Here is a 12876-nt window from a genome sequence, read left to right on the forward strand (position 1 = left end):
ATTAAATTCCAACAAAACCATTGTTCCATGGAACAATGACATGCTATTTAAATTAACTAGCATATCACAGTTCTGAGTGGGAGACAACTGAAACATATTCCTGAGATGCAAAACTTCACTACATGTAAATATGATGTCTTCTAGTTTTCCTTTTATGTGACACATTTTTATATGACAGTTCAAATCAAACAATAGAGCATTAAAATATTGGTGAAGAACTGTGCAAAATGTTAAAATGTCTCATTTCAGTAAGTCTATTAGGCAAAACAAAAACAAAACCAAACACACACACACACACACCTCCTACGTGTTGTACCACTTGCTCTTTCATTTTAAAGGGTCTTCTTGATTAAATCTGTTGAATAATGAAAACTAATATAACTTTAATAATAATGTATATACTGAGGTGGGAATTTAAAAAATCTGATATGTGGCATGGGCAGTAGTAGTGCTGCCACCTCGCAGTTAGGAGACCCGGGTTCACTTCTCGGGTCCTCCTTGCATGGAGTTTGCATGTTCTCCCCGTGTCATCGTGGGTTTCCTCCCACAGTCCAGAGACATGCAGGTTAGGTGCATTGGCAATTCTAAATTGTGTGTGTGTGTGTGTGTGCCCTGTGATGGGGCTGGCACCCTGCCTGGGGTTTATTTCCTGCCTTGCGCCCTGTGTTGGCTGGGATTGGCTCCAGCAGACCCCTGTGACCCTGTAGTTAGGACTTAGCGGGTTGGATAATGGATGGATGGATATGTGGCATTTACAATTAAAGAAAATGAGTGTTTTTCACTAAAATCAGTATTTTAGAGCTGTCTTTGTGATTCTTTTATAAATAATTCCTGACTACAGTAAGATGAAACATTTATTTGCCTCTCTACTGTGAAAGCATAAAAATAAGTTTAGAAAGTCAATGTTTTTACCCTTGAGCTTCAGGTCTCTCCCACCGTGATTAGAGCGAAAGTGCTGTACTGCATTTTCATCATGGAAACACACTTTACTAATATTTCCTGTTGCAGATGCAAGTGTTAATTAAATAATACCATTTCAACAAACTGTTACATTTGGAGTGGTTTTGACTGCCATAGCTACAGAGTTTCTGTTCCACAATGTGCCTCCTGAACTGGGAGCTCAAAGTTTCGCTGTTACAGAAACTGGAAATCATGAGGCTAACATAAAGAGATCTCGTCCATATCAGCTTGTGGTGGCAGCAGCTTCAGTCAGAAGTAAAACCTGTGACCAGGCACCAAAATATTTCCATCATATTGCAAAGTTTTCTAGCAGTTCATGCTCCATTTGTGCCAACTGTAATAATTTAGTGTACTGTTGGCACAAGTAATCTGCAACGATATTCCTTGCATAAACACTGGGGATCTCCTCATGATGTTAATGAACTTGACACATGAAATTTCTTATGTACAGTAGCTGTAGAAGAATATCATTTTACATTTAGAAAAAACAGTAAATGGCTAAGTGAGGGAGAGAGAGATTCAAATGTACGTTGGATACAAACATGAGTAGTCATTGAAGTGCTGCTGATGTTCAACACTCTGATGCATGTAAGCTGAATAGCAGAAAGAAGAGGGTCATGGGGATGGAACCGGAGCCATGTTGACAGAAGGCGCAGTCATGGAACATTAAATCCCGTTCAAGTCATCACATTATTTTTAATGTGCCTTGACAAAGGCAGTTCTGACCAAAGCCTAAATGGCCCTTTAAAGAAAAGAACAAAATGCTATTGTGGCAGACGCTTGCAGTGGTGTAGGCTTCCTCCTTCTCCACTGTATCTGCTTGTTTATTCAAATGCACCGATGGTCCACCAATGGAAAAGACAGGAATCGTATAAGACACCAGCAAAATTAAGATACATCATGAAAGAGTCAAATTACACACAAAAGGGACTTGCACATAATTTTTTGATTTCAAGACTTTTTTCAAATATATTGCAAATACCTTTGTATCTTATCATCAGATAGGCAAATTTCTCTGGTAAACTAAAACAAATATGCATATTCATTATGTGTTCTATAACCGTAAAAGTGTTTCCCCTCTAGTTTGGATTCTTCATTCTTTAAGTCTGCTAAAATAATGGATTTAAGACGACCCCTGGAACAAGTAAGGTTTGTGACCTGGTTACCTAAATCAGGTTTTGCAGTATGAAACTGTACTATAAACGTTGTGTTACTCAAAATTCTGATCATTTGTGACTGCTGACATCGTTAGCCTTCTTTATGTTCACAAATGCTGATTACGACAACTGACAAGCAAATCAAAATATTTCAATCAAAAGAAATAATTATTGACTATGCTAAACAGTTTAGCTTGTTTCATGAAAACGGGCACACTTATTAGAGACTTGCAATGTTTTTAATCAAAAAAGAATACTAATTTTTCAGTTGTAAATCATCATGTTTGAAAGACATGTTAACAAAGGTAACACTAGGACCTCACGTATTCCAGAAAAAAAAAAATAAAATAAAATCAAAACATCTTTAAGCAAATGCAATTAGTAGAAAAACTTTAAAGAACATTGATTTGTTATAACAAAGTGTCATGAATGCTAACTACTCTTGCATTTTGAAATTTGTCACCTTTAACAAAGTCTTCCATATTGTTTGTTGCAAACACAAAGGCAGCCATGGTGACGGTTTCCTTAAGCTGCTTGATACGATTTTGAATACATATACTGTAACTGGATAACACAGCTGTTGTAAAGAAATTGGAGATTTCCTACTGTATCTATCGTATTGTATGGTACAGTACAGAAGAAATGATGAAAATAGTTTGAACTATTTGTACAATTCACATTTGTTAAAAAATTATACATATGAGCCTCTCTTCTTGGCCACCAATTTCATCTTTATGGCAGGGAGCACCGAAAATGGAAGGTACGAGGAGTTGCGTTTCTTTATATCGACTTTCTTCACGATATTCCTTTTTCTCTGAAAGACAATTCTACTTATAAATGTAAATGTGCAACAAAGTTTAATTGTTGTGTTGAATGTATGAGAGCAAATATGGAGCGAATTAGCTGTTCAAAATTCAAGTGTGCAAAAACCAATTTGAATGTCGTAAGATTAGCCATGCCGAGGCTCAGAAACACTCACGGGGTCGAGTCAGTCGTGTGCGCCTTTGGACACCGAGCTGTCGGAGAACACAGAATCACAAACAACATCAGTCTCTGAAATGCAAAATGGTACCATTTGGACACGTTTTCTTTCTAATATGCATAATTACACTGAAGCCAGATGTTTTCTGATGTGTTTCTGTGCAAAACACAAATGGCACAAGGGTTACATTATATTTAAAAGTGCTTCATGATTTGCTCATTTCCATCTTGTGCCATTGTAAGAGCTAAGACTCGGTGTAACCGAGGTAAAATAAATAAATATTCCTCAAATACCTAAACAAGAATTCACTACAATTAATAAGAACTGTACAGGTTTTTCACTTTGAGGACATTTCTGTTTTGTGACAAAAGGCTTAACAGTACAGGATGAGCTCAAAATGGGCACAAAGTGTCACCATATATTGCAGAGTAAAGAGCTAAAGCAGTTGTGTGCATGCGCTCACTTTATCCGTCTGTTCTGCATTTCTTTTCCATTAAGTCTTTCCACCTGGGAGTGGTTATGCTGACCAGCTTAGCACTTGGGGGTCTGTCGTCGCGAGTGAGCCTGCGATATGGTGAACCCCCTAAAAAGATGCGTTGTGTGGATGCAGAACCAAACTCCTTTACTAACAACTAAACAAGTTTTTTTGCACACGGGTAATCTTGACAGTCAATTCACTCCATAGGAGTGATTTCATCTAAAAGGTACAAAAAAAATGTTTTAAAAATACAATTCAAATGACTTTTTAAATCATATTGTATTGTTTGTCTGCCTTAATGTGTGTGTGTGTGTTTTTTCTATTATTTGCCCCACTATGTGGAGAAGGGCTGCTGTCGCAGAATCAAAATTATTTCTTTCGAAAGCAGCATTTATACGCAGGACTAGGATATTGCAAATTCTTTTCAGTAAAACCATTCATCAGAAAAACAAGAGTTTTAACAGACAGTAGTTGCAGAACAGCTGGATAATTTTTGAATAAGTCTATTACTAAATGTTATTAATTACACTGTATATACATGCTTTCTGGGGAGAGAAAAAAACATACAGGCAATGAAAAATGACTGATCAATTGAACATGTGTATGGAGTGTTATCGAGAAATTGAACTAGTATACAAATTTAGAGTAAGAGGGTATCAAAATTAAACAATAATTTGCACTAATAAGCACATTTAGCAGACATGATATACAGCTGTATCAACAAGGGAGCTCATTTATTTCCATTTGGGAAAAAAAAAAACAACACCATTAAATTCAATCCAAACGCATTGCTTCTGTGTCCTGTCTGACAGCCTAATCGAGATGTGTGTTAATTACAACACGACTGGTTTGGAACTTATTTATAATATCAGAACACAAAATCCTGAGGCAGTCTACAGGCTGATACATTAATGCTTTTTTGTTTGGGTTTGTGCTTCCAGTTTTAATGTATACGTTATCCAGTGCTGCAATATATAGACATAATATAAATGTGCAGAATGAGGGAATAAAAATGGCTGTAGGTTCATGTTGTGCTTTTCTGGTGTCCGGACACACATATAATAAAGTGTTTGTACCTGCACTCACATGTATAAATACTACTAGAAACACTAAGTTAACATGCTGCATATAAACTGTTTTACTATAAAATTTTCAGACATTAATAAGTGGATAAAAATCCTAAAATAAATCCTAATTCTAAATGTAATATACACTCATCCACTCCTCTTAAATTATTTTCACAACACATACAGGAGGGCAAGGAACAGCATTTAAATTTTGTATTTTTTTTTTTTTTTTTACATCATAATTGGAACAATACTAATATGTTTAAGAGTAATGGGCTATTATACAGTATAGTTTCTAAAATGTATAATACAATATCAAACATTTATGTAATATTAAAAAATTGCTCCCTTTGAAACAAAATTATATTTGAATTAAATAAATGTCTGTATATTGAGCACTGTTTTTGGAAAGGGGCTGTAGCATGGGAGTATGTGTTGTTTGTTGGTTTTTCTTATACTGAAAATATGTAATAAAAAAGAAGCATCTTCAGCAACTTGTTGCTTGAGGAAACCAGCTATTAACAAGAATGTACAGAAGTTTAAATGACACACAAATGTGTGTATATATGTCATGTATGGATGTGTATATAATATATGAACACAATAATTACAGAAAGATGACTTTAATTAATTGCTGGTTTAAACAAGCAGCAACTTCAGTAAGCAAAAATGTAGCCTATATCTAAATAAAGTATTCTTTTTTTTCTTCTGCATTTGCCTGGTTGCCTTCTGCATTGATAATGGCTGTGTCTGCATCAGGCGCATCTTCAGCTCCTTTTGCTTCATTTGTTAAGTATGTTCCTAAAAAAAAGAAAGAAAGAAAAAAGAAAGGGGCTTAGATGGATAAGCAGTTCATTGTAAAATGCAGAGGCATAAAAGACACAGTTGTTTTTTTACCGAAAATACTGAAAATCTCAAAGAGGTACAAATCTATTGTGTCAATATTAAAAAAAAAAATCTAAATAAGCCTAAGAATATTAGAGTCAGTGTATCTTAGATTGGTACCAAATACTCTCAATGAGTGAAAGGACGTCTTTTTTTGCATAGAATGCATAAAAAATATAAAACAAATTTAATCTCAGTCTGTGATTCATTATGTGGGAATCCTTGGGTATGTTTTGCATAGTGAAGTGAAAATTCATAGCTAATAATTAAATTATTTTATAGCATCTTTAACAAAGTATATAACATACTAAAGCATTTCAAAGTTAGATTCGATTCAATACATGGTAAAAACAAAGACACAGGCATAGAAAACTTGCCATTGCTAATCATGAAGTTGATGTTGTTTCTGTCTTTAGTTTTACTGATATTTAGAAACATTTAAAATGGAACTGAACAGAGAGGTTTATCACTTATTTTAAACCAAAGCCACTATGCATTCATCTCTGGAGATCGATTAAAATGTCAGCTGCTGCTGCTGAACCTTTTTTTTTCTTGTATTATTTGAAAACTTAAACTCTAATCAGTTTAATATGGATGCTACTTATACAAGATAAATTAAAATCTTAAATGAATGATATTCTCCCAAATACGATCATAAAATAAAAAGATCAGAGGCAAAAATCTGCCAATTGGTATTGAACATACTAAAAGGGGTCCCATTGCTAATGGACCATAAATTGTGCCAAAATTGACTTAGCCATTGAAGAATATTTCACTTTGTTGACTGTAGTTTGCTTTCTCAGTATGTTTTGGCTTAATGCCCATCTGTACTGTGATGTGTGGTCCTATCAGTTTTGCAACGTTGGTCTTAATCTGAGCAGACAGTGTAGCCCTGTACAGTTCAGAAGCCATCCTGCTACTACTGCCAGCAGTCATATCATCAATAAACACTAGTGACTGACTTCCATTTGTAGCCACGCATGATCATGGCATAAAACTGCATCCACCATGTTTCACAGATGATGTGGTATTCATCAGATCATGAGCCATTTATTCTCTACTCCATATTCTTCTCTTTCCAGCATTCTGGTATATATTGATCTTAGTTTCCCTTGTTGAAAGAAAATCGTTCCAGAACTGGACAGGCTTTTAAAAATATTTAAGTTTAATATGTACTTCCTATGCTTGAGGTTTAACAGTGGTTTGCATCTTGTGGTAAACCTTCTGTATTTACTTTCATGAAGTAATAGGTGTTTTTCGCAGAGAGTAGTCCCAGTTTGGCTAAATGCTGTCAAGGGGTTCTTCTTCACCAAGGGAAGAATTCTGCAATAATCCAGCACAGTTGTGGTTGTCCAGACCTTCTCACGTTTCTCAGTTCACCAGTGGGCTCCATCTTATAAAGAATGCACCAAATGGTGGATTTGACCACTCCTGGTGTTTCTGCTGTCTCTCTAAAGGGTTTGTTTTGTTTTCTCAGCCTAATGATGGACTGTTTTTAATTGCATGGACAGCTCTTTGGACATCAGATTCAGAGTTAACAGTGATAACTTCCAAGTGCAAATTCCACACTTGGAATCTACTCCAGGCCTTCTACCTGCTTAATAATTAATGAGATAATAAGGGAACTGCTCACACCCCTGAACATTGGGGGGTTTATGTATAAAAATAGCTATCATTCCTAAATGACTCATACAATATTTTTGGAGAACCCCTTAAATTAAAGCTGAAAGTCTACATTTCAATCACATAATGATTGTTTTATTTCAAATCCATTACGGTGGCATACACAACCAAAATTATGAAAATTGTGTCACTGTACAAATATTTATGGACATAGCTGCTAACCTTTTTATGAGTGTTTGCAGAGTAGCAGCATTGTTATTCATTTATGCTTTAACATGACTCACTGATTTACACACACACTTATTAAAAAGATATGATGTGACAAAAATATTTAGACACATAAAAACATTTAGACTCCACACAGTCACAAATCCAAAAACTACACACACCACATGTTGTTTCTGTGATAGCCAAGGTGCCCACAACACTTGGCATCTCTGCATAGAATCTGGACAGGGTGATGAAGACACAAAACAACAGTGGTTGGTGCATCAAAAGTCTGTTGTGCATTTATTCAAACAATGTCCAATAAAAAAGTAAAGTACAGTGCAGTTTTTAAAAAAAAATCTTCATTAAATAAATATTCTCATAAAATCCAGTGCTCGTGAGAGAGTTAAAATAAAAAAAAATTAAATATTCCAATAAAAACAAAGTCAGAATAGCCTTCATATTCATTCCACAGTGTATTTCTCTGTCTCACCCCACTGACCCATCTCCCAGGTACACTCAGCATGGCAGACGTTTGTTCTGTCCCCTTCCCTTCAACATCAATGTTTGTGAGACCCCAGGAGCCTACGATTGGCCCATTTCTCTGCTTTTCAGCTGGGGAGATGTGGTCTTGCAGCGGCACCCTGAGGCACCTCTTACTCTGCCCCTCCATGAGGTTTCCTCAGACCTCTTCATTGTAATCTTTCCACACTGCCCCCAGCTCGATTCAGCTTTTTGTTTTTTTTCTTTTGCCTCACTTCCTTGCATAATTCCTGATGACAGTTAAATAAGTGCCAATTGACTGATCATTGTTTACTGATTTATGACTGTTTTAACTAGAAATGAGCTGATACCCAATATAGAATGTAAAGCACATATCCTTGATAGATATTTAAGAAAAAAAAAAGAAAAAAGAGTGCTGCCCAAATCAGGAAACAGCCAAATCACTGTAATTCTATATTTTAAAGGTTAGAGTATATAAATAATTAAAAGGGAAATTAAGTAAAATAGGCATATGACATTAAAATCAAATAATGTTGTTACATAGTAAAAGTTTTCATATTACAATATGTTTTCTCTTTATACTTTTCCCCCTGTGATGTATGCACACTGTAGTTTGTTTTTATCTCCTCAGTGACTAAATATTCTTAATTTAGTTATACTCCTAAACATAGTCACACAAGTAAATGGATAAGAACCTAACAAAAAAAAAACAAAAAACAAAAAAACTGATTAATATAACAATGCAACATAACATTCTTAAACTTAAAATTCAGGGTTGTGGGTGGCTGTGGCTGAGGATACCCATGGCATCAGTCCATTGTACAGCTGGCTGATACACACATGCAGGACTCCCTTGTGCAGACACCACACAAACAACAGTCAGACACAGAATTCAAACCTAGGACATTGGATCCATCAAGCAGCAGTGCTAACCGCTGTGTTGCCCCTGTCTTAGTATAAAATATAATGTGTTATATAACAGTAAAGCAAAAGACTGCCAGGGATCAATTCAACTCTTTTCTTTTTTCTTCCTTTTATAATGTTTTACCAGTCCACAGTAGCCAGTGTGTTGTTCTGTGCTGCAGTCTCCTCGGGAAACAACCCGAGCACAAAAGAAGCTCAATGTCTGAACAAACTTATCAAGAAAGCTTGCTCCATCACAAGGCAAATCCTGGACACACTGGAAGCTGTTGTGGAAAAGAGGATTATGGGAAAATTGGATGCCATCATGAAAAATTCCCTTCCACCCCTCCACCACTAAACTTATTTCTTGCCTTTTGGCACACTGTCAGATTTGCTCACTGAAGAGACTGAGTACTCACACAGTACCTTACCACAGTATCTGTTCAAAGTCCTTAGTGATCACAAAATTCAGTGTAGAGAAACATTACGGCACAAGTAACAAAATTTCAAGAGGCTGAGAGTATGAAGGGGTATGTATCAGCTAAAGCCCACTGGTTTAAATGAAATAATGTGTAAGTGCTGGGTTTGTGAGCTGCTAGTTGGGAAGTCACACTCAGAACTCAATGGACACTCTCCTAATCGGCTTCCTTTACTTCAGCTGTACTCTCTCAGTCTAAACATACCAACCCACTGCTACTGCCCTTCCCTTTTCTTTCTTCACACTTCTAGAGAAAACATCTCTGTGAAATTAAAGCTAGCCGAAAACTGATTCTTCAAAATTTTTAAAGGAGATATAAATAAACTGATAAATATGTAATTATTAATGGTCTAAAATTATTAGAAAAAATCCAAAATGCATCTATAAAATGTCATACTATGAATGTTTGATTGCATTTCATCATGAAAATGATATAATCTCAAGTGTAAATCTTAGCATTCCAAATGTTTGGAGCACTATCATAATACGAATGTAAAATATTCAGCGTAGCAACCTCTTCCAGTGTATCTGGTCGGCCTGTTTAAGAAGCACTTTGTGATTAACAACTACCTGAGGAGCAAATCAATTATAAATGATTTAACATGTGACTTTAGTTATGAAGGGGTCTGAGAAACACTCTTAAAATAATAGTCACTCTTAAGATGTTCTTCATGTTACAATGCTTTTGTGAAATGCAGCCCAGAACAGGTTAAGGAGATCTTAGAAATACTTAAACTTGAAAAAAGCAATAATGTTGGTGATGGGTTGTTTTGAAATCTCCAGAGCAGTTTATGTGAATTTAATGATCCAAGTATGAGGTTCCGCATTTTTCAAAGTCAGTTTTCTCAAATTGTTAAATAAATCAAGCTCATAAGTACAGCTCAGTTTTGTCAGAAATTAAAACAAAATAAACATTGAATCAAGAATAATATAAGACTTTATTTATGAAAAAGCATTTCAAATTATCTGAACCCTATAATTCAGTCTATGAAAAGATGCAAGCCCACAAGTCTACATAACGTAAATGTTATGGTGTATAAAATCTGTACATTTTGCTTTCCATTATATTTTGTTCAAGACAAGACAACAGATGAACTAAGACAAATTAAAGCAGGTTTTCTTCCCTTACACCTTACTTTTATAACACTTGTTCATAGTTTAGTAAGGATGCTGAGCTGATACCTCAGGCTATTGATTACTTTATGGATGGACATCTGGAACAATAGTTCGGTTTACAGCCCAGGACAGGAAGAACTACTGATACCTCAGAGTACATCAAAGGTTTTGTTGTGTGGGAAATGGACAGTGAATGAATTCATCAATCATTTTGACATCCAGTCAATCAGGTGCATGTGTTGTGAAGCCAAGGCATGACATTTCATAATAAATATGCCTTGGATTAGGAGAAGCAAAGAGAAGAAGCAAAGAAGAAAAAGGAGAAGAAGAAGAAGAGGAACAGACGAAGACAGCCCTGGTCGTCAGAAAGGCATCATGCACATTGATTGCTAAATCAAATGCCTCCCTGGGACATTCATCCTTGTCATCTGTAACTTTTTCGTAAGCTTTTTCTAAAGACTATATATTCAGACTTTCCTATCAGTACCTATTTTCTATTATTCTTTGTTCTTGTGGTATTATAATTATTCTTGTAATAAATACCATGCTGCTTTTAACTTTCAATGCTTTGTCTTAATGTCTAGAGTGATTGAAGTAATAAGTTAGATTTCTTTGAGCACCTGGTGACAGCCGGATTTTTGCCATTATTTCTGTGCTGCGAGGTTTATAAGGCTGAGAGTGAGAGCGCTAGTCAATAGAAGGGACAATACGATAAAGAAGGTTTTCTTGGCTGATAAATGGCCTGTAGTCAAGCGTGCTGAGTCTTTGTATGTTTAAATGTATTCTTGTAGACCAAAAGTAATATTTAGGTCTGAGATATCACTAAAACATCATATGTTGTTCGTGCCGAAAATAAGTAAGTCTCTTGAAGTGCTGAATGACAGACTGTTATTCCTATAGCACTTGTGTGGTTCAAAGTGCTAAGGGTTAATCAGAGTTTGTGTGTCATTCATAGGGCACTGTTGTGGTTAGGGTCTGTGTGTGTGTGTTCATCTATGTATGTGTGTGTTCATCTTAAAGTGCAACAGTAGACCAACCCGATAACAAACTTAATGAGAACATTTACCCTTGAGAAAACAGGTAAAGGGTAGAGGGAAACACTACGATAATACAGTTAATATAATTAACTTTTTTCAAGCTCATTACACAATACAAATTCAGTTCAAACCATAAACTATATTTGTCATTGATATTCACCTCTCACCATCTTCCTGAATGAACAATCCGAGATTTGGGGAATGGCACAGCACGCCTTTTATAGGAAATGAGACTGTGCTTTATTATGACTCACCAGTACTCATCACTTCCATATGTAATAAATGGAAGGACTTCCACACAAATCAAAAAGTTGAAGATTCATTTGAATAAGAGTATGTTATTTCACAAGCATGGTCTTGAATTTCAGCATGAACCAGAGCTGTTTGAAATGTATAACATACCTAGGAATCATAATTACAGAATAATTTGAAGACATGTTAAGATTTAACCAGATGAAGTGTTTAAGACATGTGGTCACATCTTTATCGACAAAATAGCTGTCAGAAGAGGTTTTATTAAAATTCCCAAAATATTAAAAAATTTCAGTGCATTCCAATATAAATGAACAAAGCATTATGTGCAAAATTGGATGCAATCAGAAGAAATACTAAATATAAAAACAAAATTCATTTTGCATTAAAAGGAATGGCTCTAAAGGTGTTTAGAATTTGGGAACCATTTAAATAATGTTGTCTTCAATTATAAGAGCATGCTGAGCCATTGTTAACCTTTAATCAGACAGTACACTATGAACTAGGAGGACAAAGTGGTGCGCATAACAGAGAAATCAAAGGTGAAATCAGATGTGGCCAAGCCAAAAAACAAGGAGCAGCTCACTGAAAACTGCAGTAAAAGCAACAAAAGTTCACTTTGTATAATACCACAAGACTACACCAGCTACCAAGAAAGAAACGAAGGAAAGAAATTAACCTGCAGTGAAACTGAATTAACAGGATCTGCTGGAAGAGGAAACATGTAAAGTGAGACAGGTTATGTATTTTGCACATTAAAAAAGCACGTGAGATGGAACTGTGATTTTATTTAAATTTACTATCAGCCTCCACAACTCCTGCCTGAGGTCCAGTTTTCTGAGCACGTTTTTAAGTGTTCTTGTACAAGATAGTTTTGGTGCCCCTACTCTTATTAACTCATGCTGAACTTAAGATAAAAGATATAAAGCTGTATACCTTAATGACACATTAAACACTAAGTCCTTTGCCTCAAAGGTTTTTTTCCATAAAAGGCTGATAGGAAGTCAGAGCATATCATTAAAGAAAAAGACAAGTAGCAGCAATCACCCCAAGGCGGAATGTTTACTATTTTAGTGATTAAATGATATAGATTGGAAATATAATTGCAGCATCAAATAAGTACTTTATCACTTTATCATAATCAACTGAACTAAACTCAGTTCTTACAGTTATGCATACTGGAATCAAAAAATGGCTCTGGCCTTTTGTCCAGACTGGTCAACCGCA

General features: G+C 35.5%; 1 protein-coding gene across 1 annotated transcript in view; it reads right to left on the reverse strand.

Annotated features, from left to right (window-relative positions):
• Window positions 1-2334: 2334 nt before the first annotated feature.
• LOC120524434 (cell adhesion molecule 2-like) overlaps window positions 2335-12876 on the reverse strand; it is a 481595-nt gene continuing 471053 nt past the window's right edge. Inside the window, exon 12 of the mRNA XM_039746287.1 lies at window positions 2335-5445. Coding sequence (XP_039602221.1) covers window positions 5327-5445 — 119 coding nt within the window. The 3' untranslated portion in view covers window positions 2335-5326. The remainder of the gene's footprint in view (window positions 5446-12876) is intronic.

Source organism: Polypterus senegalus, chromosome 2 (genome assembly GCF_016835505.1).
Source record: "Polypterus senegalus isolate Bchr_013 chromosome 2, ASM1683550v1, whole genome shotgun sequence".
Classification (NCBI taxonomy): Eukaryota; Metazoa; Chordata; class Cladistia; order Polypteriformes; family Polypteridae; genus Polypterus; species Polypterus senegalus.